This window comes from Maniola jurtina, chromosome 5 (genome assembly GCF_905333055.1).
Source record: "Maniola jurtina chromosome 5, ilManJurt1.1, whole genome shotgun sequence".
Lineage (NCBI taxonomy): Eukaryota > Metazoa > Arthropoda > Insecta > Lepidoptera > Nymphalidae > Maniola > Maniola jurtina.
In genome coordinates, this window is record NC_060033.1 from 12,127,437 (window position 1) to 12,152,228 (window position 24,792).

Here is a 24,792-nt window from a genome sequence, read left to right on the forward strand (position 1 = left end):
TGAGTACATTACTCTTTTGTTGGCAATTTACAGCATCGGAAATAATTTAGTCTTGGGAACTTTGTACTACATATACCTACAGCTACGAATTCTTTAAAAATAATATATGAACATGAAAATTTGCAGAGATGGAAACTGGCCCGCAGACCACATGGTTAATGGCTTATAAGTTTTCTATGTATTTAATACAATTTACATCACATTCGAAGTACTTTTTACAACTATGTAAGTTTATAGTTATAGGCTGAAAGAGTTGATTTGTTGTAAAACATATTTTCCATCTCAGCAGCCATAAAATAAGACTTATTCCATCATTATATTCTAGCCGTTTTGTTTACTTACTGAAAATAACTACTTAGAAGCTCTCAAAACATCTCATAATGTATCTACGGGTGTCATAATTTACGGGTTCATCATTTACGATTTCTTTATTAAATATAATTTATAAATTACATTTTATCTGCAAAAAGTTAGTTTCTTCAAAGGATGCTCTAGAATATTATTACCTACAGTTTTATATTATTTGGTAGTGTGCTTACGAACTTTATTATTTCTTTTTATAATATATTTATTGTATTTGTAGGAAATTATGAACTTTACATCAGTGATTCGATATTTTATTTATGACTTTGGTTTTTTGCATTTACATCTCTTTACTTTACATCTTTGATTATCTCTATTGTGGTTAATTTTGTTTCACACAATCTCTTAACTAAAATGATAAGTTTAAATGTAATGCTATCCTTCCACCAAACATGAAAGCGATAGCAATATATTTAGACCTGTCATTTTAATTACATTGTGTAAAACAGAATTTGCCACATTGCCCAAAACTATGATTTTTACCTGATTTTCACGTGGAACGAAATCCAATAAAAAACTTAAAGTAATAAGTTGTTTTATTTATTGCTTAAAATTGTTACTGAAATTGTGTAATCTTACAAGTAGTCAACATTTTAAATTTTCTAACATATTATTTAACATAGGAAATATAATTTTCTCATATTCGTCCACTTGCTGCATTCGGAAAAGCTTATTAAAATTAAGTGCACCTTAAATTTTAATTGTTGTGTTTTTACCTTTGGCCCATGTACCAAGTTCAAACATCAAAAAGTTGGTTTTGGTATTTGGTCCATCAAACTCAGTCCAAACATTCAATGTTTAGTAGGTATTTGGTCCAAAAATCATCGCTTAATACTTAAGGTGCCCTTAACTAATTGGTGTTTAGTATTTTACTGAGAGAAACTAGATCTAGACTGGGATAGAGAGAGCTTCAATACCGTTGAGGAGAACTTTCTGGAGAGGTGCGGGAGCTGATTGAGACGGAGGAACTGCTGGAGGATTGGATCAGGCGGGATAACCGGGACAGGGAAGCCGTCGCCCAGGGTTCTAGGGGACTTCCTGTCTCTGGAACCGGAGATATCCTGAAAGATACATAAAATATAACCTGCAGCCTACTGAACTAAAGGCGCAAATACATCATTACTGTGTTGTAGGATGTCGTAAATAGCAAACGAAGTCGTGTACATTCTAGAAAAGGAGACTCGCAATCTGCACCTGAGGGCGCACTTTGGATTGGTTGATTGTCGTGCCAAATTGCCTTGCTAGTTGCATCACACCACAACAGAGTAGGCAGTAGGTATTTGCGGCCTTAGTGTCATACGAATATGCAGTGGTAAGCGCTGTGGTCTTATTAGCGGGAGGTCCCGAATTCGATTCCCGGTAGGGGTTTCGAATTTTATAGTTTCTAAATGTCTGGTCTGGTGAGAGGCTTCGGCCGTGGCTAGTTACCGCCCTAACGGTAAAGCCGTGGCGCCAAGCTATTTAGCGTTTCGGTACGATGCCGTGTAGAAACCAAAGGAGTATGGATTTAATGAAAACTGCCATACCCCTTCCAGGTTAGCTCGCTTCCATCTTAGACTGCATCCTCACTTACCACCAGGTGAAATCGTTGTCAAGCTCACTTGAATCTGAATTTAAAAAGGTCCGTACTACGTAGGCACTTTACATGTTTGTATGTTTATCCAGAACATCGACGAGGTGTTGAGAGAAACTTGTCATTAAAATTGCTGATTCGTTCTCGTACGAATTACCTTATTTTTTTGCTAAAAGTGTGACTTGCTGTACCTTTATATCAGTAAATAATTTGTGGTAAGTGGTTTTGGTCATACCTATTTTAGAAATATCTGGTAGATACCTACCTGCACTGACAGTTATGTTTTCCTTAGTTGGCAAAACTAATGGTGAGATCTAAGCAAAGGCTGGGCTCTATAGATGTCCCCCTAAGTCCTACTCACCTATTACTGCGTCGTGGTCTGGCTGTTTTCGGCCTCGGTTTCTTGCTACCCACTTTTGATTGCGTTGGCGCAGCACTCTCTACTTCCGCACCGCTGCCCGCGCCTGCCAGGAACGAATTTTTGGCATAGTTCAACTTTTTTTGAACAGTTTCGTTAGTATTTTTACGTCGCTGATTTCAGATCTACCCTAATTTTTTTTTACGTTTTTGAGATAAAGGTAGGTGTGATCCAGTCACTAAAGAATAGACTATTTAATCGGCCAAGCCGACTTCCATTACACAAATACCTAAAAGTAGTCGTATATAGAATCGTCTGTCAATGGGTGAATGAGGTGAGATCAAAGGCTTAACTACTAATAATTGTCAGCGTAAAAAACAGATCTCACCGTAAATGAGTTGTTGCACACTTTGCATCGGGAATAAGGAATTGCCTAGTTATAACTTATAATGTAGAGACAAACACTACTACCTAGTTATCTAGTAAATAGCCACCCAATACTAACCCACTATAAACAAAGAATGCTCCACTGGAACTTGTCCAGTAGCGTGTTGTATGCACAATGGACGAGCAGCTCTCATGCGCTCGTCGCGAATGTCGCCTAATGCGCTGAAAAAAATCATGAGTGAAAATAAGCGAGCAAAGAAGCACAGTAGGTACCTACCTAGGTAGTTTTCATGTCAATCAACCACCCAGATTCTTTACGCGGGAATTTTGACGAATGCCTACATAAAATAATGAATATAGGGAGGTCCAAAAATCATTTGTGGGAGTGGGTGTAATCTATTATAATTTATAACAAAATTCCGCAATCAATTTTGGACATGCCCTTACAAAAGTTAAAAATCTATTATAACTATGTTTCTGAGAATAATAGAACTTACGAATTGTTACCCGAACTGATTTGGTCTTCTATAGGCACATCGCTTTCAACGGCACTGCTTTCTGATGCCACAAAGTACATAGACCTAGAAAATATAAGTTCATCGTTCAGACAAGGTGTTACGCGCACCTACATAGTGGAGCTTAGACGCGCGTACCTAGCCGTAACTAGGTAGTTATTTTAGTCTATTACACATTTTATTCTGTGCAATGTTGGTAAAGGTGGAATTAACTACTTACAAGACGGTAGACAATTGTTTCACAAAATGAAGAAGCTGTTTCTTCAACAATTGTATTAAAAAAATTTAAAAATATATATCCATGCATCCGTGGGAACTGTTTGATTTTCCGGGATAAAAAGTAGCCTATGTCCGTCTCCGGGATATAAGCTAACTCTGTACCTACCAAATTTCGTCAGAATCGGTTAAACTGTTGGGCCGTGAAAAGGCAGCAGACAGACAGACACACTTTCGCATTTGTAATATTAGTATGGATGTCCAAGATTTTGAAATTATTATTGTCAGTCAAAGAAATATTGCACGGGGACATCTCTTACCTGGCGGGCACGTAAAGATGCGGCGGAGGTGGTGGAGCTCGACGAGAGGCCGAGCGTGCGCGTCGAGCGCGAGCCGCCCGACCCAGTATCACTGAGTCTGAAATATAGTCCAATCGAAAGGAATTACAGTACAACCAAATTAATAATGCGCATGCAGATCCGATCCGATCAGATATTCCGAATCATTGAATCGTAAGAGCCCTAAACAATGCACTTGCATTTTGCACCTTGTTATAAACAAATAGGAGTCAATATCATGTGTATCATACGACCGTTGCCGAACAGTGACGAAGATTTCTATGCGCATTATTAATTTGGTTGTACTGTACAGTGAACACCAGCGTCTGCTCCAGCCCAAGTAGCGCCAAGATGCAATCAATATCCTGGCGCCATTTAGTCGACGCGTGTTCAATAATGGAATAGGTTTTTAATATTCACTACAGGTAAGCTTGACCCAATCACACCTGATGGAAAGTGATGATGTGGTCTAAGATGGGACGCGTTTACCTAGAAGGTGCCTATTCACCAGTAATTGTAAATTCTGACGCAAATGATGTTGGAAAGCAACAGCCGATATAGCTTTCGCTTGCAGTACCTACACCAATCTCAGGGACTCGTGGGGTCGAGTAAGAAGTATTTTAACAAGAATAAAAAAAAACACAACTTTGTGCTTAATTCGAAACGCTTATTTAATTAAACGTTGTTACCGTAACGTAACATCAATTTTCCATTTTACTGTTTAACTATAAACTTACTAAAAACTAAGATAAGTCAATAGACCGACTCTTAGATTTATTAAGTACCTTAACTACCTATCACTAATATTATAAAGGAGAAAGTTTGTATGTGTGTGTGTGTATGTTTGTTACTCCTTCACGCAAAAACTACTGGACGGATTGGGCTGAAATTTAGAATGGAGATAGATTATACCCTGGATTAGCACATAGAAAACATACATTACACAACATTACACAACATTAACATAGATTTAGGTTTTTTGAAATCCCGTGGAAACTCTTTGATTTTCCGGGATAAAAAGTAGCCTATGTGCTAATCCAGGATATTATCTATCTCCATTCCAAATTTCAGCCAAATCCGTCTGGTAGTTTTTGCGTGAAGGAGTAACAAACATACACACACACATACAAACTTTCGGCTTTATAATATTAGTGTGATTAGCTTCAGTCATAGGCTAGATTGTAATCTCAGTGGCGTAGTTACTACGCTGGCTCAGCACTTTATGAGCAAGAAAAAAAATGTACCTATCTTCCACACAGATGCCTACTTTCTGTGGAGCCGCTGTGGTTCGGTCGGGACTCGGGAGGACATTATTTACAGCTCGTTCACACAGGCTGCGTAAGCGTAGACATAGCGCGAACCATTGCGTTGTAATGTATGGAACTGTATGAGACGTGGCATGGCATGAACGTTCACGTAGACGTAATGCGTGCAGTTATGTCTACGGATTCACGCATGTCACGCGTACGTGCTTGGTATGAGTCGGCCTTAAAAAGTTTTACCTAATACAGGATCACTGTCGGTGTGCTCTTGTCTATCTCGTCTCCAAGCTGCGTCAGGCGGCGGCAAGTCTGCAGCAACTCCGAACAGACCAGACACCGCGCCCGCGACAACCAAACGTGCTGATTTTGCAGCGGCCTACGAAAATCAAATCAATTTTTAGTTCTCAAGTTTTTTATCCTGGCCCGCAAATAAAATTGAATTAGGTGGTAAGTTTGGTAAAAAAAAAATTGAGGCACGAGGAGACATCATCTAGTAGGTAGGTACCATATTCGTAAAGAGCATTTTGACTTTGGCTAAGTACCTACCACCACCACTTGAGTAGGTAACAATGTGGACCGCTGTGGCTGCAATTTCGTTATTTCTAGTTTATTACCTAAACAAAGGTGTCTACTTTAGAATGTAGATATTTCTAATGTGATTACCAGTTTTACCTAAAGATCAATAATGTCAATGGCTTAGTAGCCAGCTTAATTCATTAGTAGTAATTTAGTCGGTGAATATTGCATTTCGATTCCCGGCCATTTCAAACACACTCAATACGTAATATAGGTAAGCAGTGTATTTTTGCCCATATGAATGGCCACACTTTTTACCGTAGCATTGATGTCAATTTCCGGCACTTCTGTGAGATCAGCCGCCTTTTCCGCTAAGGTCCTCACTTCTGGGTTATCAGGACCTGCCTTTACCTCTATAGACACCAGTTCCCAAAGGTAATCTCTGAACACCACTTCGCTTGGTTGTGCTGAAACATAAATCATCTTAAAACAGAAGGTTTAGGATTCCTCTTACATCAATTATTTATTTAAAGCCCAAACCATAGTAACCGAAATCGGATCAATAAATTAACAAATAGGGAGGTACATAACTACTATAGATCTTTAAGAAAGTAGATAGGGACAACGTTTATTTTTTGTTGAACTTATATACAGTAGATAGTTACACCCATACCTATCATTTTTGTAAACAGAATATTGAATTATATAATTTCTCCAACTGTATTATAGGTAATAACTGAAGGATTGTTATTCAAAACAATAACTCACGCATTATATTCATATTCTGCGCCTTCTGTAAATCTTGAGGTGACAAACTCATTCCTAAAACCTCTATTGGCATGGGACCTTGAGCAGTTTGACCAACTTGACCTATAGTGGGCACTTTCATTTGGCCAGGAGTTATGGGCGCTTTCGTTTGACCTGCAGTTGTGGGCACTTTCGTCGGACCAGTCGTGGGCATGTTTATTTCCAAGCTGGATTTCGATGGTGGTTGGTTTAAGGTGACATTCAACTGGTTTGGAGAAGTGATTTGTTTTGTCTTCGGCTGAGGTTGATTGGAGACACCTGTAGCTTGTGTTACACCATTCACGAGAAGATCTGGTGTTGGCTGTTTTTGTAATTCCGAAGCTAAAAAAAAATTGGTTATTTTAGTCTCCTATCTCCATAAAGCGAGAGTGATATAGGATACTTATGAAAACTGAATATTGTTAATGCAGATCAAAATCATACCCTATCTATTGAGCTAGGGCAAGCGCGTTCCATCTCTTCCGTTTTTCCTCATGGTCTTTCTTTAGAGACTGCTTTTTTATCGTAATTTTTTCCACACAGTTGGTGTTAGGAAATAAAAAGACCTCTGGACCCACAGTGGCAGGAATGTAGCTGTTTCCAGAATGCGAAGCGAAAAGTTGTCACGTGGGTACCAATGTGTAGCGTCTCACCTTCCTTCTTACCACAAAATATAGATTGATAATTCACCCACTGTGCAGGTTCAATCATGATGCCAAATGTACCTACTCTAAGTGATTTCACCATTTAAAATACCTACATACGTTATTTATTGTCATGTACGCCACCGTTCGATACTAACCAGTGTTAGTTAGGTCAAGGTCATGGGCAAAAGCCATGACGTTAAGAGCCGATGAAAGAGCCGGCCCCACGCCCGTGCTCGGAGCCTCTGATGAACCCACCAGCTCTGGTGGAGGCATGCATCTATAAATCGGAATATACTAAGAAATATACCTCTACTTATCATTTGTGTATTATATAAAGTTTAAATCATGACCGTAATAAGGGAGTAAAATGGTCCTTTGGACTGTAAAAAAATTAAAATAATTGGTCCTTTGAACGGGATTATTATAAAATTACTAAGTAAGACTATTATTTGAGAATTGATGCCTGGAGCAAACCAAGTGCAAAGTCCAGTGCATTCTTTATTCACTTTTGTGATGCATAGGTAAGTTAAAGTATTTACGCCTAACTAGGTATCTAGTATATTATGTACAGCTAACTTACTGTAAGGGTGCCTTGGTAGGGGTAGATATAGACACTCGTCCCCACATGAGACGCCTCAACTCTTCGCCACTCATGTTTCTTCTACGTAGTTCTGCTATTGTTACTTTTCCGACTCGCTATAAAAGGTAAGTGTAAGAGCATTTAGGGTCAGAATCTGCTAATGCCAGAACCTGTTATGTACCTACCTAGATTAAGCTAGGTGTCTTATTAATTATTTTTTCCTCATAACCTTTTTTAATATACCTAGGTGCCTACTAACTATATCTTTACTTGCAGTTTTTCAACCCCGATTCCTCTTATTTATCACTTCCCAAGAAATTCTATAAGCCCATCCCAAGATATCAAATAAATCCCAGAAAACATCAAAGTTAATGCCTGGGATTTTTCTAGGGTAGATAAGGTGCGCGGTAGGATTATATTCATGAACATAAAAACACTTAGCATTTTCCTCAATTTCTAAAAAAATATTTTCCAACTACCTTCCAATTAGTCAAAGCGCCTTTCCTCTGTTTCGCCCTGGTCTTGGCTTTGCTCTTGATGACCATGACCCCTCGCTGCTCGTACCGAGGGTCGTCAGACGGGCCCAGTCCTATTGAATACTCCTGGAGGTATCGATGAGCATCTTCTTGAGAGACCGATCGTTCCAATGACACTACTATTTTAGCCCACTGAAATAGAAGCCGAAATGTACCTACTTACGAGATTTTTTTGTGGTTCCTAGTGCTCTACTGGAAAATATAATACATTACTATATCAGTATATTATATAGTCTATCAGTAGTAGATATAGTAACATCTCATTTGATTCTAAATGGTTTCAGCAAATAAACTAGCCTCAATTAGTTCCAAAGGATTTTTTAAGAGTTCACACGCAATTTTATTATCGTCCTGTTTCCAAGAATCAAAAAACTTTTTGAGTCTGTGAAACACGAACGATCTCAAAATTCCTTTTCTTGTTGACTTATTTAGTTGGTCTACCCACATTTTGCCGAAATTGGTGTCTATAGAAATAGCACAAGTTCAGTTTGTCATAGGTAGGTACTCAAGTCAGGAAAGGTAGAGCTTGTACTTGTACCTACCTACCATAAACTTCCAATTTCTTTATACTATCCAGTACTCATACCTATAGAAACCTAGAGATAAAAATAAATAGGCAGTTTTTTTGTCAATATGGCTATGGTAAAATGGCTAATATGGTAGTTTGCTAGGCTATGTATGGTATGGTAGCTACACGATACCTAATACGTACCTACCTACGTATTAGGTACGATACCTCCAGCCATCCATCCATCCATCAGCCTGTAAGCGTCCACTGCTGGACATAGGCCTTTCCAAGAGCGCGCCACCAAACACGGTCCTCCGCCTTCCTCATCCACCCGCTCCCCGCCACCTTTTTCAGGTGATCGGTCCAGCGGGCAGGAGGTCGTCCCATACTGCGCTACGATAATTGTCACTATTAGGTACGATACCTAATAGTGACAATTTGGATTCTGGTTTGATCTTGATTCTTGAGTCACTAATTAATAATTACCTGTTTGACCCACTCCTTCTCGGACTGCTCAATGACGTGTGCATACGTATTGCCCATCATAGCTATCAACATGTTGAGCAGCAGGATCGGCACAAACACCATGAACAAGGCAAACACAGTCTTCGACAGGTTCGGGTACGTGGTTTGACTCAGGTCCGTGTACTGTTCAAATAAGTTTTTTTTAAATGAAATAACTAAGCTTTATGAAAAGGAGATATTTTGGTCTTTCGAGCCGAATGCAGAATAACCCAAGAAAGAATCAAATTGAGACCAGTCATAATGCCTTTAGGTAAGTCGTGGGTGACTCATCTTTTTATCATTAAAGTTAGTTTGTTTGTGGTAACAAATGTAATGATTTCCAACTACAGTTGGCGTCAGATAGAAAGGAATTTTGACCTTGAAGTTGTTCAGGTCAGTTCAGGTTTAGGGATATAATTATTGACCTATATTTGGTGTTACGAAGAAAGGCGCGATAGCGGGAGTATTTATTGCCGCCGCACTATTAGTTCGACAGTCAAAGTTTCGCTTCCCGTGCTGTAAGAAAGTACAATTCCTGTGCACAGACACATCACCTTCACTTCTCAGTTCGTAACATTTCTCAGTTAGTCGCTTTAACAACCCATTTAAAAGTGTTTAACAATTATTACGTATTTAACACGTAATTTTATATAGACTAGGTATATCATAGAGTGCTCATTTACGTTACCTAACGCCAATGTTCATCCGTTGATAATATTAGTTGGTACGTTTACAGAAAGCCAAACCTTCACAACGATTGTTTTTGCGTGCCACAAACATTACCATACCCCACCATTAACGCCAACCACCACAATAAAGAAAACCTCTTAGTAAACTCACCAATCCAATACTAAGTGGGTACCTAAATTAAAAACTAATACATGGAACTATGACAACGACACATTTACGATATACATACGACGAAGGAAGAATGGGCGACAAAAAACCTGCCACGCTGTTCTTTGCGGGTAGGTGCACAAATTCAAACATTAAACAGACCACGTACAGTTTAAAGAACAAATAACTCAATATGTACCCTTCCCTTTTTACCCAAAACTAATAAATTACCTCTTTGCGTACTGAAACCTAAAATAAATAAAAAATAAAGCCCAATTTAAAAACTTACTAAAAAAATCAGAAAAAGACAAAAAGAGGGTGCCTAGATGGTTTAATTACTATGTATAATATAATAAGTCTTAGGTTAATCTCTCAGAAATAGGATTAATGTATTTAGGTACTTAAATACCGAATGAAACAGATCAGCGTGGCTAGGTTTTTTACTATTAAAATAGTACCTACCTACGGTCTAAGTCAGATTATAATTAATTCATACGTACACTGTAATCGCCCAATGTAATCTGAAACAGTGCCATCCATGTGCTTGGGTAACTTGAAAATAAAGTTGACTGTACATTGGGAAAACCTGCAAAAATTCAGTGAATATAAGAAACGTGTGTACTGTGCTATACACAGATTACCCCATAAGGGATACCGCAAGCAGGTTTAAGTAAAACTGTCGATGCCCTAGCCTGCTAGAAGGCGACTAGGTGTTTGAATAATCAAGTCATAGGATCCATACTAATATTATAATTGCGAAAGTGTGTTCGTCTTTCTGTCTGTATGTATCTGTCTGACTGTCTGTTAGCTTTTCACGGCCCATCCGTTTAACCGATTTCGATTCAATTTGATACAGAGATTGCTTGTATCTCAGGGAAGGACATAGGCTACTTTTGAGCACGGAAAATCAAAGTGTTCCTACGGGATTTTTAAAAACCTATATCCACGGGAACGAAGTCGCGGAGATCAGCTCTTAGTCAATAAATAAAAAATTAACTTGTCCAGTAGCACAAAGATTCCGAAGATGTCGCATTATACCTTTATGGACTTACTGGCTGATGCCCGCGACTTCGTTCTCGTGGATGTAGGTTTTTTAAAATTCCCGTGGGAACTTTTTGATTTTCCGGGATAAAAATTAGCCTATGTGCTAATCCAGGGTATAATCTATCTCCATTCTAAATTTCAGCCCAATCCGTCCAGTAGTTTTTGCGTGAAGCAGTAACAAACATACACACACACACACACACACACACACACAAACATGAACATGAACACATACAAAGTGAGATATAATTTATAATACTCACCTTTATATAAAAAGTAGAAAGACTGCGAGAAGCCAAAGAGCACGATGCAGTAGATGATGCCAAACGTGAACATGTCCCCCGTGATCATGCTGTAGATCATCGTCACGAATGGACCGGTCAACTTCACTGCCCTGGAAACAAAAAACTTTTACGTTTGAAATCTATACAGTGCACTTTGATTTTGCTCAGACTTAAGACACTGTTAAAACGAGACCGCTCTATATCACTGGCATAAATCTGTCTCGTTTTAACTGAAACTTCAATCTGAGCATAATCAAAGTACGCTCTATAGATCTCAGCCTTAGTGGAATTAGTATGTCTGTCATCACATCGATAGCACCCGCATCATGCGACAAGACCCTTCCGGGATTTTCATACTCATCTCCCTGGCAGTGGCTTCTACACGTCATACCTACTTCATTGGTTCAGTAGAGGTAGATGAACTTGGACTGTTGCTAGTTCGCGACAATCCGCCTTCTATGGCGTTTAAAAAGGTCTTTTCAAGCTTTATCGATTCGCCTTTACAAAAATGTCCTTTTGGATGCCTTTAGTAAAGTTTAACAAGTAGAAAGATAGGTATACCAAAAGCGCAGTATGGGACGACCTCCAACCGGCTGGACGGAAGTGGGTGGATGAGTAAGGTGGAGGATCGTGTATGGTGGCACGCTCTTAGAAAGGACTTTGTCCAGCAGTGGATATAAGCAGAATGATTGATTGGTTGATTGATACCTAAAGAGATATTACCCAGCAAAAAACATAAGTAGAAACCACGACCCTGGCAACACGAAGATGAGTATTCCTTCTTCAAGTGTGGTTTTTCTGCTAAGTCGAGCTGGTATACATGCTAAGAGAAGAATGTTCGATGCTAAAAATATGAACTTTGCTGGTTCGTGGATCTGAAATATACAAAGACTTTAATCTTTTTAATGCTCCCTTGTTTGATTTGCAAGCTCATAATTTGATTTCTTAAAAGAGCGACCAAGCTTTAGTTTGAACAGGTCAATATTAATTAATCAACTTGTATTTCTAGATTCTAATTAATATTTTAGGTATATTCCCATTTTTAAGTTTGTGATAGTATTTTGCGGCTGACATAAATTTGATGCTAAACAACTTGAAACAAATAACGTAGTGGGCGGCCTACGGCAAGAGTGTATTCTAGGCAAGCGCGTCACAACTTAGCCCTCATCATTGCTTTCCTGGATAAGATAATCATCGTCGTCAAATGTAAGCCTTTCTATCCTGTAATGAAAAAGTCGATAGCTTTAACTCACCAGTTGTTTAAAATACGCGATAAGGCCCTGATTCTTAATCTCATCGCCCTGCTGCAGTATAATGTAGCACAGGGTGCTGATGATCGTGCCCAGTTCGGTGGACAGGCGAATGCCGGATCTCGCGTCGTTCACCTCCAGCCCCCAGTCGGGGTGGACGTCGGCCTCCAGGCTGCTGTGGCGCAGGTACACCGAGACGGACAGTAGCAGGAGATGGAGCATTAATATGAGGAGCCTTTTGAGAAATTTTGTCTGTAAGATACGAAAAATTGTGTAAAATCATTTCCGCAGGTAATGTGGAAGGATTTTGTAGCCCATCGCATATTATCCGAAGATACCTCCGAACAATATTTCGCAATTAATGGAAAGGGATTAGTTACAATCCTTTGAGGAATATGAAGCAGAAAGAGTTGTCTATACTGTTGGACCAATAAAAATTCTTAAAATGGCGGTAAGTATAAAAATTCTACCCACGAAGACCCCTCGATGGTTATTCGGTGCATATTAGGCCAAAGGGCAAAGAGTGTGTAATCACTCTGTATACGATAGCTCCAGAATCTATAAGATGCATCAGTGTGTCTATTGTAGGTGCATAATTAGAAAATAGAGATTGTGGCCAGGTGTGGAGTGTCCTCTTGAATAAACTTCATTTGTCCCAGGCCCGGAACTACATAGCAGTTCTCTAAATCGGCTTATTTATTTGCAAGGTTATAACATCGGTAGTAGGTACAGTAATGGATATATGGATGATGTTTTTTTAATGTTAATTAACTCGGTTTTTTTATCCAAGAACGACTCGTTCTAAGGTTTGCCTTAAACTCCACTTACCCTAGCAAAAGTTTTCCATTTTTCCTCCAGCAGTCTCTGAATAATACCTCCGTCCAACATGTTCAAGTGCTCTTGTTTCGTGCCATTCAGAATGATGAACAACGCCGAATTCCAATCTATAAGACATTATTAGTGGATTGTAGAGCTTTAGAGTTTAGAGTAGGTATCATTAGTTTTTAACCTTACCCAGTAACCTAGTCCTTTTTTAAATGTAAGTCGATTATGGGATAAAGCATGATTGTCTAAAACATCTTCCTCATCCTTCATTCCTCATACGCATGGCTAAGGTTTGGAATACTCTCCCGCGATCTGTGTTTCCTACCAATTACAATCCGGGTATCTTTAAAACAAGAGTGAATAGGCACCTTCTAGGTAAACGCGTCCCATCTTAGACCACATCATCACTTTCCATCAGGTGTGATTGTGGTCAAGCGCTTACCTATAGTGAATTAAAAAAAAAAAAACATGTTAAATTTTGTCTTCACCGCAAATTATTTGTCAAAGCACGCATTTTCTTGGAAAAATAGAGCAAAATTTAGTTCTGTCTAAGTCTTTAAATATCCGAAAGTATTATCTTAATAGTCTCTAGTGATTACAGCTGCGCATGCGCAAATAAAGTTTTAAGTCAATCCACTTGGGGGTTTTATATAAATAGTCCATATAACTATTATATGAAAGAAGTAACTAAGTAATATATTATGCACTTACTTGTTCGCCCATCTGGCAACAAAGTATCCAACGCGTTTAGAGGATAAGCAGAGCAGGTGATGTTGGAGTACCTCCAGAACTCCCTGGACGACAGCTCCAACATCTCCCTGAACACGGATGCTCTGCCCAGTTGACAGGCTAGCGTTAGTGGTGTAAAGCCAGCCTTATTGAGTCGGCCATTGCTTGCCGGGAGTTTGGGATGTCGAAGAGCGTAACCGAACATATCCTAAAAACAAAGCCTTTTAATTTTGGATTTGTCAAAGCTCTCGCGAGTTGTAAAATAAGGTGCCTACCGATTTACCCTTTATATTAGAAAGATTAGAAAGACAAAACTAAGACATCAAAAAGACAAAGAAAGAAAATACCGATCAATTGCGGGTCGGACTCGTAGATGAAGGGTTCCATATCATCGTACACGATACGTTTATGTGCAACACTGCAAGTTAATTATAGACAGCGCCATCTACATATGATTTAGTAAACAATTTGTTTGTGTGTAATGTAATCATAAATTCACGGTTTTCAGATTTTACTGAGTAAAAACTAAACCTAATTTATTAATTGGTACATATTTTGTAGCCGCTAAAAAAAAGAGTGTTTTATGAAAATCATACCAGTTTATCACAAACTACAACCATATGCAGTATCATGTTCCCGAACGAATCTTGAGCGTCTGGATCGGCCCCTGAGTCCAGAAGCAGATTGTACACTGCCTCGTTGGCGCAACACGCTGCCCAGGCAAGGGGGTACTCCCCCAGGTAGGCAAGACCTTCGTAGTTGGTCTGACGTGTTGGCGGTACTTTTTGTTGGTCGCGGGGTAGGAAGAAACTACCTGTTTGTACAAAGTAAGTATGAGGTAAGCTATTCAAACAAAATACGATTAAATCGCAAGCTAAAATAAACATTTAAATTTACGTCTGAGTTCTAAAGATCTCGACCACCTCAAATGAGAAATGCTGAATTTCTGCCCTAGAAGATGTATAAGATAGGTTTCGTTTCGCTTTCGTACAGTTCGTATCATGAGAAAGGAAGGCTGGGCCAGAGTGGAGGGAATGTGTCTGCCTATGTATATTACAGTTGTAGGTACTCCAGATCTTATCTAAAAGCCCGCTAAAAAAAAGGTTGATAATACGAATCGATGTGGTGCGATGTCATATATATAAACATCCCCACTGTAGCCCCTTACTCCTGTGCCTTAGGTACTTCATACCATCAAAAATATAGATCGATAAACTGCCTACTGCGCGTGTATAAGTTCAGCAGTCTTTTGCATAAACAAAAAAAAAACAAAGTTCAGTAGCCTCCAATAGTAGTTAGGTACAACTCAACAAGTACTCGTATCCTCGCATTTTTGTTTTCTTGCTAATCTTAGAAAACTTGCAATCATTCAAGTTTAGGGTACTCACCGATAGCTTTTTGACTGACATCTGCCCCAGCCTCGACTAGATCTTGGACCAGCTCATTATTGCTGTATGCGATGGCGAGGTGCAGTGAACTCGCACCTGGAATAAATAGGACTTAATAAAAATGGTGGTAAAATGCCGTTACGTTTAAAATTTTAACCAGCGACCGCGTTGTCACGTGTTACCTACTTATCGAAATTACAAAAAAAAAATGAACCATTTGACGACCTCCTGGCGCAGTGGTGACGCTCTTGTTAGTGGCAGGTCCCGGGTCTGATTCCTGACAGAGGTTTGGACTTTTATAATTTCTAAATCTCTGGTGAGGTTCGTTGGGAGGCTTCGGTCGTGGCTAGTTATCACTCTACCGGCAAAGCCGTTTTGGCACGATGCCGTGTAGAAACCAAAGGTGTATGAGTGTAATAAAACCTGCCACACTCCTTCCAGGTTAGCCCGCATCACTTACCACCAGGTGAGATTGCAGTCAAGGGCTAACTTATATCAGAATAGGTATATTAAAAAAAGAAAATTATCGTCATACCCAAGTATTCTTCTCCTTCGACGACATCCAATGAAAGTTTCGGAAAACATTTTACCAATGTTCTGGCTAACCGTGTGTGTATCTAGAAAGATTGCAAAGGTAAGTATCTAGCTATACTTTTGAACAAAATAAAATTGAAATTTTTGTGTAATTACAGTAAGAACTGTGATAAGTACGAAGGCCACGATGAACCATTTTTCCCACGGAACAAAGATGTAAGTTGGACTCAAAATTCACAAAAAGGGAAATAAACGTTGGCACTCTAAGTTTCTCGAGACGAAAAACTTACCTTGAATGAAAACTATCTCTGTACCAAGTTTCATCAAAATTGGTTAACTGGATGGACCGTGAAAAGACAGACAGACTAACAAACACACTTTCGCTACAGAAGACTAACTATTTAATCGTATTTATAATATTAGTATGGATAAGGATTATGCATGTATTTAATTTATGTATACATTTTCTTGTATTTTACAAAAAAACAGAATTTATTATTAATATAATATATTATTTATATAATAAAAGTTAGAATGGAATATGGTAGGTAATATGGATTTTTGTTTTGATCTATAATAAGGCCTATCCTACTGGAGTCCAAAAATTATCTAGAGTTCTAGGTACCTTAGTATCGCAAATGATGAGCACATGTAGTAGCGACTCGCCGAGCGCACCACGGTAGCTCATTTGCCAGCACGCGGTGTGGTCCTCCCATTTGGCCAGAGGATCGTGAGGGGACAGTGATGCCTCGATTGGTAGTACCACCTAGTAGGATTGCTACAGGTAGTGATTAAACAAATAAAATAAAAACAATCAAGTGCTAGGTACTCTAGGGTCCTCCTATTTGGCCAGAGGACCGGGGGGGGGGGGGGGGGGGACAATGATGCCTCGATTGGTAGTACCAGCTGGTAAAATTTGGTACAGGCAGTGATTAAAAAAAAAACAATTAAATCAAGCGCTAGGTACATCCATGTTTTATAGGAATCGTCCGTCCCGTTGAGTTATGAAACCTCATTTGATCCACCCCATCAAACCACATCATAAAACTTAAAATAAAACAATTATCTTTTCTTTACATATACTAAAACGAAAAGCTGACCGACTGGTTGATCTATCAACGCACAACTCAAACCACTGGACCGATCGGGCTGTTTGGCATGCAGATACCTAGCTGAATAAATAAATATATTAGACATATATATAGAATAGATATATTAGACAAAGAAATCCGCTATGACAGGATGTTTAAAAATTCAACTATTGAGGGGGTAAAATAAGGGTTTCAAATTTGAGTAGACGTCACGGGCATAAACTAGTATTTGTATTTAAAAGCTTGAACACTTAGTAACTACTTATTTACCTGCTCTTGATCCCTGAACTTCCACCTCAAATATTCTGCTCTATTTATGACCCTGCCCCTACCTCCCGCGTACATGTATGCTGAAAACTCTTCACGTATCAGCCGCTCTGCCGCAGCCATTCCACCTTTTGCGTAAGTCTCTAGTAGTAAACCACCTAAAACAAATACAAAACCGCTCAAATGCGAGTCGGACTCGCACACGAAGGGTTCCGTACCATCGTATATGATAATATAATAAGTACGTATAACACTTTTAAGTAGTAACTAGGTACACTGCAAGTTAGGTAATGTGATTGTACATTCATTTTTTCGTGAATATATTTTAATTTTTTGTGATGTAATCACAAATTCACGGTTTTTACCCAAAGGGTCTGTCACTCTGCTGTCTATCTGTCTGCCCGTCCAGACAGATAGACAGCAGAGTGACATTAATAAGGCTCCGTTATTACCCTTTGGGTACGAAACCCTAAAAACTGACCCCACTTTACATGTAGGGGAGCTAAGGAACCCTATAGAAAATGATTTAAAGATTTTATGCACCTCTATCTATTTTTATACCCATGCCAAATTACAACTTCCGAGTTCTTAGGAACTAAAATTAACTAGGAAGTTGTAATAAGAAGTTGGAATAAGAAAATTTAAATTTTAGGTAGGTAGTTAACTAAAATATAACGAATAAACGGTTGCATACCTTTTTTATAATCTGCGAGTTTATAAAGAACTGTGTGGTCTTCGCTACTAGGTTGAGAGATAACTCGGTCAAGGACTGAACCCACCGCCGGGACGCGTGAAGCTGAACACAGCTTGCCCAATGCTTTACCCATTTCACTGTAATATGAAGATACTTGATTACTAAAAGCTTATAAACCTTAAAAAACTAGAATCCATAGTCGTCAGAAATTAAAAAAAAATCGTATTCTCATTCTTTTGTCAACTATTTTTGACAATCGATATCAGTGTTGCTAATTTAGCGAATTAGTCGCTAGATTTGACGATATTTTGAAGACTTTTTTCTTTAAGATTAAAGTGACAAAAAATATTTAGTGCCTTTTTAGCGGTTTTTGAAAAGACGTATCTTTGTAGAACAAAAACTCATGTATTACGAAGTAATTACGTTCCGTAATTCAGAAGTTATAAGGCTCTTACAGACGGATGGATGGACGGACAAGTGCTATCTCATTCAAGTAGAGTCCACTCTTGGTAGAGTCAGAGACCTCGCTTCCCTCGGTCAAAAATTCAAGTAAGTTAATAATTAAGGTACAGTTATATTAATTCTAAACGAAATGTACAACATTATTAGTTACTATTATTGATACCGCTCGTTTTTATTTCTATTAAGTCTCATTACACAAAAAAAAATCATTATTTATTTTGTATTGGTTTTCTATTCTGAGTTTACGAGACTTCTATGCATGGCAAAATCTGGCCACTTTTCGAAGGCGTCGCGACAAACGGTTTTAAAGACTTGGCAACACTGATCAACATTGTCATTTGTCACTGCTATTTGACATTTGAGTTACGATACGAATTACCATGGCGTCAGGAGAGTCCTGTGTGTCTTATTATTTCTCAAACATTACGCGGTTTTTATACTATATGTTGGTTTTTACAAAGTAGTAAGTCTCAAAATCAAAATGTCAGAAGACACGACCAGCTCACCGTACACGGAGGAAGAGTGTGCTGATATGATACAGTGCTACCTCATCAGCGGAAAGAAACTTGAATTAACTCAAATGTGCTATGCAAAACGATACCCTGACCGTAGAAAACCAGCACTACATATCCTAGAGAAGGTTGTGCAAGAGTATCTGACATCCCTCATGTCAAATAAGACGACAAAGTCTGGAGCGAAATTGACTGGGTATACGGAAGACAAAATTGTACGGTATTTTATAACAAATTCTCATGCAACTGTTAAGAAGGCTGCTAGTATATTTGGTGTACAAAATTGGTATATTGAAAAATTACTTGAAAAAAGAAAAGCTGAGATAGAAGCAAAGGTTAGTAGGTATTTTATTTAAGGCTAACTAGGGGCCTGGCTTCGCTCAGGTGAAATTTCTCAGTCAGTTGCTCTGTTTATTCACAAATGTAAGTCAAGATTCATTACGTTTTTCATGTCTGGCAAATTGATAAAAGATAAATATTGGCCAACTAGTTCAAATGCTAGGCCATTATAACTTTTCTGATTTCTCCCAACAGCAAATATTTTAATTTTTAACCATCTATATTGTCTGACTTCCACATCAATACCTCACTATTGGGTAACAGGTACTTAAATATCTTTCATAGTAACTTATTTTTAACTAAGAACAATTGTTTTAGTGGTCACTATACTCTAGACAAGGGGTCTCCAAATTACAGCCCCCAGGCTAGTCTTGACCCGACAGCCATAGTTTCACTTAGCTAAAACACATGTATGACTTCCCAACATTATAGTTATTATTTATAATGTTGGGATGTCATACAAGAAAAATAAGGTATCAAATGTTTTTTTTTTAAAGAATATAGCCACATTAACATGACTAATATTCCCTCCTAAGGCTTGTGGTAGGAGAAGGTGCTACGGGTAGGGTTTGAACCGCCGATCTTTCGTAAATTCATTCTGCACACATGACTATTGAGGCTCTTGATTTTCTTTTACTCAAAAAGTTGCTGAATATTGACAAATCCCCCTTCAAAATTACTAACTTAAACCAGGGAGTGATTTGAATGTTAAGCCATTAGTATTTTAAGGTAATTTAACTCAAACACTGCTCAGGCAGTGTAAACTTTACAATTTTATACATTTATATATATTTTTATTTTTATTTTATAACATTTACTCATATCAGTAGGCAAAATGTGCATAGAAAAAATAATAATATTATGTACGTACTTACTTGCTTTATAGTAGATTCTACAGAAATATTTCAAAACTTTCTTCTATTGCATGTCTTCAAACAAGTAGGATACCTAATGATTTTGATATATATCACATGCTATTTATGAGGAATGACATTTTTACCATTTTCCGTACAATTGAGAGTTTCCCAAGTCCTAAATCCAAGGTCCAAGGTCCATTAAGCCTAAAGCTTGTGCCAGGAGTGGGTATAACGGGTGGGGTTTGAACCTCCAACCTTTTGAAGTTCAGTCCGTTCCTCAACTGTTGAGCTAACGAAGCTTTGTTTTTCTCTTACTTCATACTCTACAGTATATTTTGTAATTATTTTAACTGTCTATTAACTGATCTCCAGATTGTAAATTTGAACTTTTTGAAGTTATAATCTTACACACAGTGACATTTTCCCAAGGTTAAGCACCTTAAAATTATTTCTCAGATTTTTAACTATTTCCAATATAATAAGTTTTGTTTATTAAAATCGAAGTAAGTAATCACTAATTATTTAACATATTGATTTAATTTTGGTTAAATGTATCAAAAAGTGAAAAAAATAATTTTGAGTACAAAATTACACCTTAATGCTACACATTAATTGATAAATAATAGTAATATAAATAATGATAGCAAAGCATTAATAGAAGTAAAGAGTAACTAGCATGTAGAAGTAGTACACTTTCTAACCATCACCAAATCAAACTTATCATGTCTTACTGCACATTTGTTTATATACAACTACCCTCATGTGCTATTTATCACAAAGTGACAAGTCTTTTGAGGAATTACAAAGAAAAATTCCAAGCAATGTTTATACACTCACTCCACTGCAGTTAAATACGAGTTTAACATCAAAAGAGATAAACAGTTGTAGTTGTCACGGCAAGTTGCCATTGGCAACTGGGCTATTTGACATGCCTCTACTTATACAATAAGTACACTGGACCTGCGATTGCCGATCTGATGTGCCATTTTGGCACTGATAGCAGTGCAGCAGTGAGCGTTCTTGAACGAAATGATTTTTTTTTCTTTTTTTTTCTTGTCGGTAGTCTCTCTCTGTTAAAAACGCCTCTGATGTGGTGGTCAGAGGCGTTTTTAGTTGATTTTAAATTTTATAATTTTTTTGTCATAATCTATTGTGCAATTATATGAATTAAATGTTAGTGATGAACTGATGAGACATCTGTAAAAATAGGGTCAGTTTAAGAATAATTTAATTAGTACACTCAGTGTGGCATGCTTCTCATCAGCAAAAAAATAAATGTTATTTTGTATGGCACACCTCTTCCAGCGAACTTGCATATATGTCCATTTCAGTGGCCTCATTGACCTGCTTCAGTGCTTCAGGGCCGGCGGCCGTCACCCGAAACACATGGTAGCAGCCATGTAAAATTCATGAAATCATAAACTCTCGTTAATAAGGTAAACTAAACCTGCCAAGTCAGCACTTGGCAGGTTTCGTTTACTTTTGCTCATTAACATTCAACTTGTCAGCTTTTGAAACCTCCAAACCCCAGAATACCTACTTATTCTATAGAAAATATTTCTAAAAACGTATATGATACGTTAGCTGAGTAATTTATACTCTGTTTAGTTCTCTTCCATCTACAATTTATTATTTCAAAAGTGTGATTTAACCATGTGACGCATAATGAGTTGCAACTCACTAACTCACGAACCTACTCTTGTTTGGCTTCATCATCCTTATAAAAGGAATTTGTTTGTAGCGTGCACCAAGCAAACATAGGTAGTTTAGTTCTCATTTGAATACTTACCAATAAAACTCAGTGTTTTGCAGACACATTCTACAAAACAATATCTGTGGTTTTTCTGTAGAAATGTATAGTTTTAAAATTAGGCGGGCTGGTTAGTAATTTGAGCCCATATAACTTTGAAACTACATACTACAACTATAAAGCGTCATTCGTCGTGTGTGTTCCAAAATGTTGTTGACGATTTTACATGAAAGAAGATTCGTCCTTGCTGCAGAAATATTATTGCTGTGCCGCAGGCAGCTAGCACATCTTACTATGCTTAGTTATCTTATTTCTATGATTAGTACTCTAAGGCCGGCCGCATTTTGACGGAAATTCTTAGAAAAAAAATCCTTAAATAATATTCTCATTATAATGAGAATATTATTTAAGGATTTTTTTTCTGATCTAATTAGTACCTACCGACGTTTTATACCTTCTATTTTTTGACAGCGAAATGAAAATGAGGAAATCAGAAAGCAAGAACAGAGTTCAAACCGCATCTTTAGACGAGAAAAGAAAAAAGTTGAACAACAACAAGAAACTAGTGATTCTGAAGAAGAAACAGTTATTATTAAAGATGAATTAGATTCAGATGAAAGTAATATTGAAGTTATTGAAAAAGAAAGTAGGGGTGGTGTCATTTGCCACCAAGCCATAAACAGTGAGATGCAAGATGCTGTTTTATGCAGCGAAGCTAGTAATATAGATACGGCTGATAATAATTTACTATGCGAAATCATTAGAGACGAAACGCAAGATATTGGAAATTGCAGCGAAACTAGAAGTGAAACAGATGATGATGTTATTTGTTTGGAGATGGAATATACAAAAAAGCGTAAAAAGAAATACTCAAAGCGTAGAGGCACTAAGAAGATAAAAACTTCCGAAAAGAAAAAACTAAAACGTAGCAACCAAGGTGAGTTATTTTAATAGGCTCTAGCCTCTAATCATAACAATTTTTCATAACAATTCCTTTGAGGCATTATTTATCTTATTTTATGTGAGATGAAAAAATAAATGACAAAAGTCCCTTCAATGTCCCTTTAATGTATGTAATTAGAACAGACTATACCTAGTGGAGTACATTATGAAGTATCTTTAAGTAGTAGTTAAGCTGTGGGTGTATATACTGATAACAAATTTCACACTTTTTTTATATTTATTGAACTTGTCGGTTTTACCGGGCACTGCGTTAACTTGATTTAGAGTATAGTTTAATATATTTATTATTTATCAATAAAATAAACTTATCCATAAATAAACTTTTCGGCGCTATGTTTGTTAAGCAATTACATATCATTTGCTTTAACGTTGAAGGAAAACATTGTGAGGAAACCTGCATGCCTAACAGTTCTACATAGTATTTGCAAAGACGTGTGAAGTCTGCCAATCCGCACTTGGCCAGCGTGGTAGTCTATGGCCAAAACCCTTCTCATTCTGAGAGGAAACCCGTGCTCTGTAGTGAGCCGGCGATGAGTTAATCACGATGATGATGATATCACTAACGTAGCTCGAAAATTGGAACACAGTTACAGGATAAGTTCCATACAGCATCAGTGAACTTATAACGTCACTTACGCTTTATTATAAATGAAATTTTTTATTGCAGATTCAAAAACCTTGGAAACATCTCGTATGGTTAATCCTATAGTGTACACAACAAGATTAGAAGAAATGGCCATTTTACATAAGAAAATAAAACATCTTGACAATGAACTTCTCATGGATGAGATTTTGTGGGAAAGTAAACCAAAATACAATTATAGGACACATAAATCAAACATAAATGTGAGAAGAACAATGAGTTTCAAATTATTAAAAATTGTTTTAAAACAGTTAAAAACAAAAGAAAATACCATTGATCTTACTGATAAAGTTGGTAATGACAATGATTTAATTAAAACAGATATGACGTTTAGTGCAGAAGACGCAGTAGCTGTAGGTAGGAGTAATAAATGTAATGTCGTCATTGTAATTAATAATCTGTTTTCAAACTTATGTGACATATACGTAACTGATCTGAAATGTAATCTTATGGAATATTGTTGCACCAAAATAAATGATAAATATGTTTTAAATCAATTTGATAAAACCAAGGTTAGATTGATATTGAATGTATGTTGTTGGGTTAGTAAACAGCACAAAATTGAATCAATTTGGCCTCGAAATGAATGTAATTTTTCTCGATTTCTAATCACAAAACATAAATGTCCTCCAAATCAATGTTCTTGTTGTTGCAAGCCCAAAAAAAGAAACACTGAAGTATCTCTTTTTAAACCAAATGATACTTGTGTTACAAAATCAAATGAGTACACTGAATGCCTAATATTAAATGCTTTAAGGTATAAAAGACCAGAAAAAGATACAAAGGAAAATATGTATACTCGCATTGATCAGAAAATTAGTCCTCGCGTATGTTACTTATTTACAGAATTTTCACCAAAAAAAAGGAATGACTGCCAATACATGAAAAATGAATGTGTTGAAATCGGTAGCAAACAAGACATTGTTCGCTTTCACGCCGACAATTGGCGCGATTATCGCCAGCGGTGTAACCAATGTAAGAATATAACACTCAATAAACCCTATCATAAAGTTTTGGTTTGCTGCAAGTGGAAGCGAGATTTCTTCCTTTACGAACAATTCAAGGCATGTAACATATCAGCTAATACATTACGATTTCTAAACGGTGGCGTGCCTTTCGCGAGTAGCATGTGCAATGGATGCAAATATAATAATGATTGCAAAATTAAAGCAGAAATAGGTCCTAAAACAAACCAAAGTTCAAATTTAGTTGTTGATACACTGGAAATACAGCA

The 24,792-nt window shown here is 37.5% G+C and overlaps 2 protein-coding genes across 2 annotated transcripts; one reads left to right on the forward strand and one right to left on the reverse strand.

Moving 5' to 3' along the window:
- Nucleotides 1–887: 887 nt before the first annotated feature.
- On the reverse strand, nucleotides 888–18,212 carry LOC123865527. The gene is made up of 24 exons (XM_045906603.1): nucleotides 18,033–18,212; nucleotides 17,342–17,496; nucleotides 16,606–16,746; nucleotides 15,982–16,063; nucleotides 15,447–15,542; nucleotides 14,655–14,872; nucleotides 14,041–14,266; nucleotides 13,333–13,448; nucleotides 12,508–12,756; nucleotides 11,978–12,129; nucleotides 11,234–11,364; nucleotides 10,427–10,512; nucleotides 9,072–9,233; nucleotides 8,021–8,209; nucleotides 7,542–7,657; nucleotides 7,117–7,238; nucleotides 6,297–6,656; nucleotides 5,847–5,995; nucleotides 5,253–5,388; nucleotides 3,733–3,829; nucleotides 3,179–3,262; nucleotides 2,800–2,903; nucleotides 2,298–2,400; nucleotides 888–1,424 (listed from the first exon to the last, which is right to left on the reverse strand). The coding sequence occupies exons 1-24, from the start codon at nucleotides 18,163–18,165 to the stop codon at nucleotides 1,274–1,276; spliced, it is 3,558 nt and encodes a 1,185-aa protein (XP_045762559.1). The 5' UTR covers nucleotides 18,166–18,212; the 3' UTR covers nucleotides 888–1,273.
- A 651-nt stretch (nucleotides 18,213–18,863) lies between these two features.
- LOC123865796 lies at nucleotides 18,864–22,903 on the forward strand. The gene is made up of 2 exons (XM_045907031.1): nucleotides 18,864–19,341; nucleotides 22,424–22,903. The coding sequence occupies exons 1-2, from the start codon at nucleotides 18,976–18,978 to the stop codon at nucleotides 22,901–22,903; spliced, it is 846 nt and encodes a 281-aa protein (XP_045762987.1). The 5' UTR covers nucleotides 18,864–18,975.
- The last annotated feature ends 1,889 nt before the right edge of the window (nucleotides 22,904–24,792 follow it).

Excerpts from the sequence above, each read along its gene's own strand:
- LOC123865796 (XM_045907031.1), top strand. The coding sequence starts at position 18,976 with ATGTCAGAAGACACGACCAGCTCACCGTACACGGAGGAAGAGTGTGCT. Across the intron at positions 19,342-22,423 it reads AAGCTGAGATAGAAGCAAAG|CGAAATGAAAATGAGGAAAT; the intron begins GTTAGTAGGTAT and ends ATTTTTTGACAG.
- LOC123865527 (XM_045906603.1), bottom strand. The coding sequence starts at position 18,165 with ATGGGTAAAGCATTGGGCAAGCTGTGTTCAGCTTCACGCGTCCCGGCG. Across the intron at positions 16,064-16,605 it reads TCATCATTTGCGATACTAAG|ATACACACACGGTTAGCCAG; the intron begins GTACCTAGAACT and ends CAATCTTTCTAG. Across the intron at positions 12,130-12,507 it reads TCGCGTATTTTAAACAACTG|ATCCACGAACCAGCAAAGTT; the intron begins GTGAGTTAAAGC and ends TGTATATTTCAG.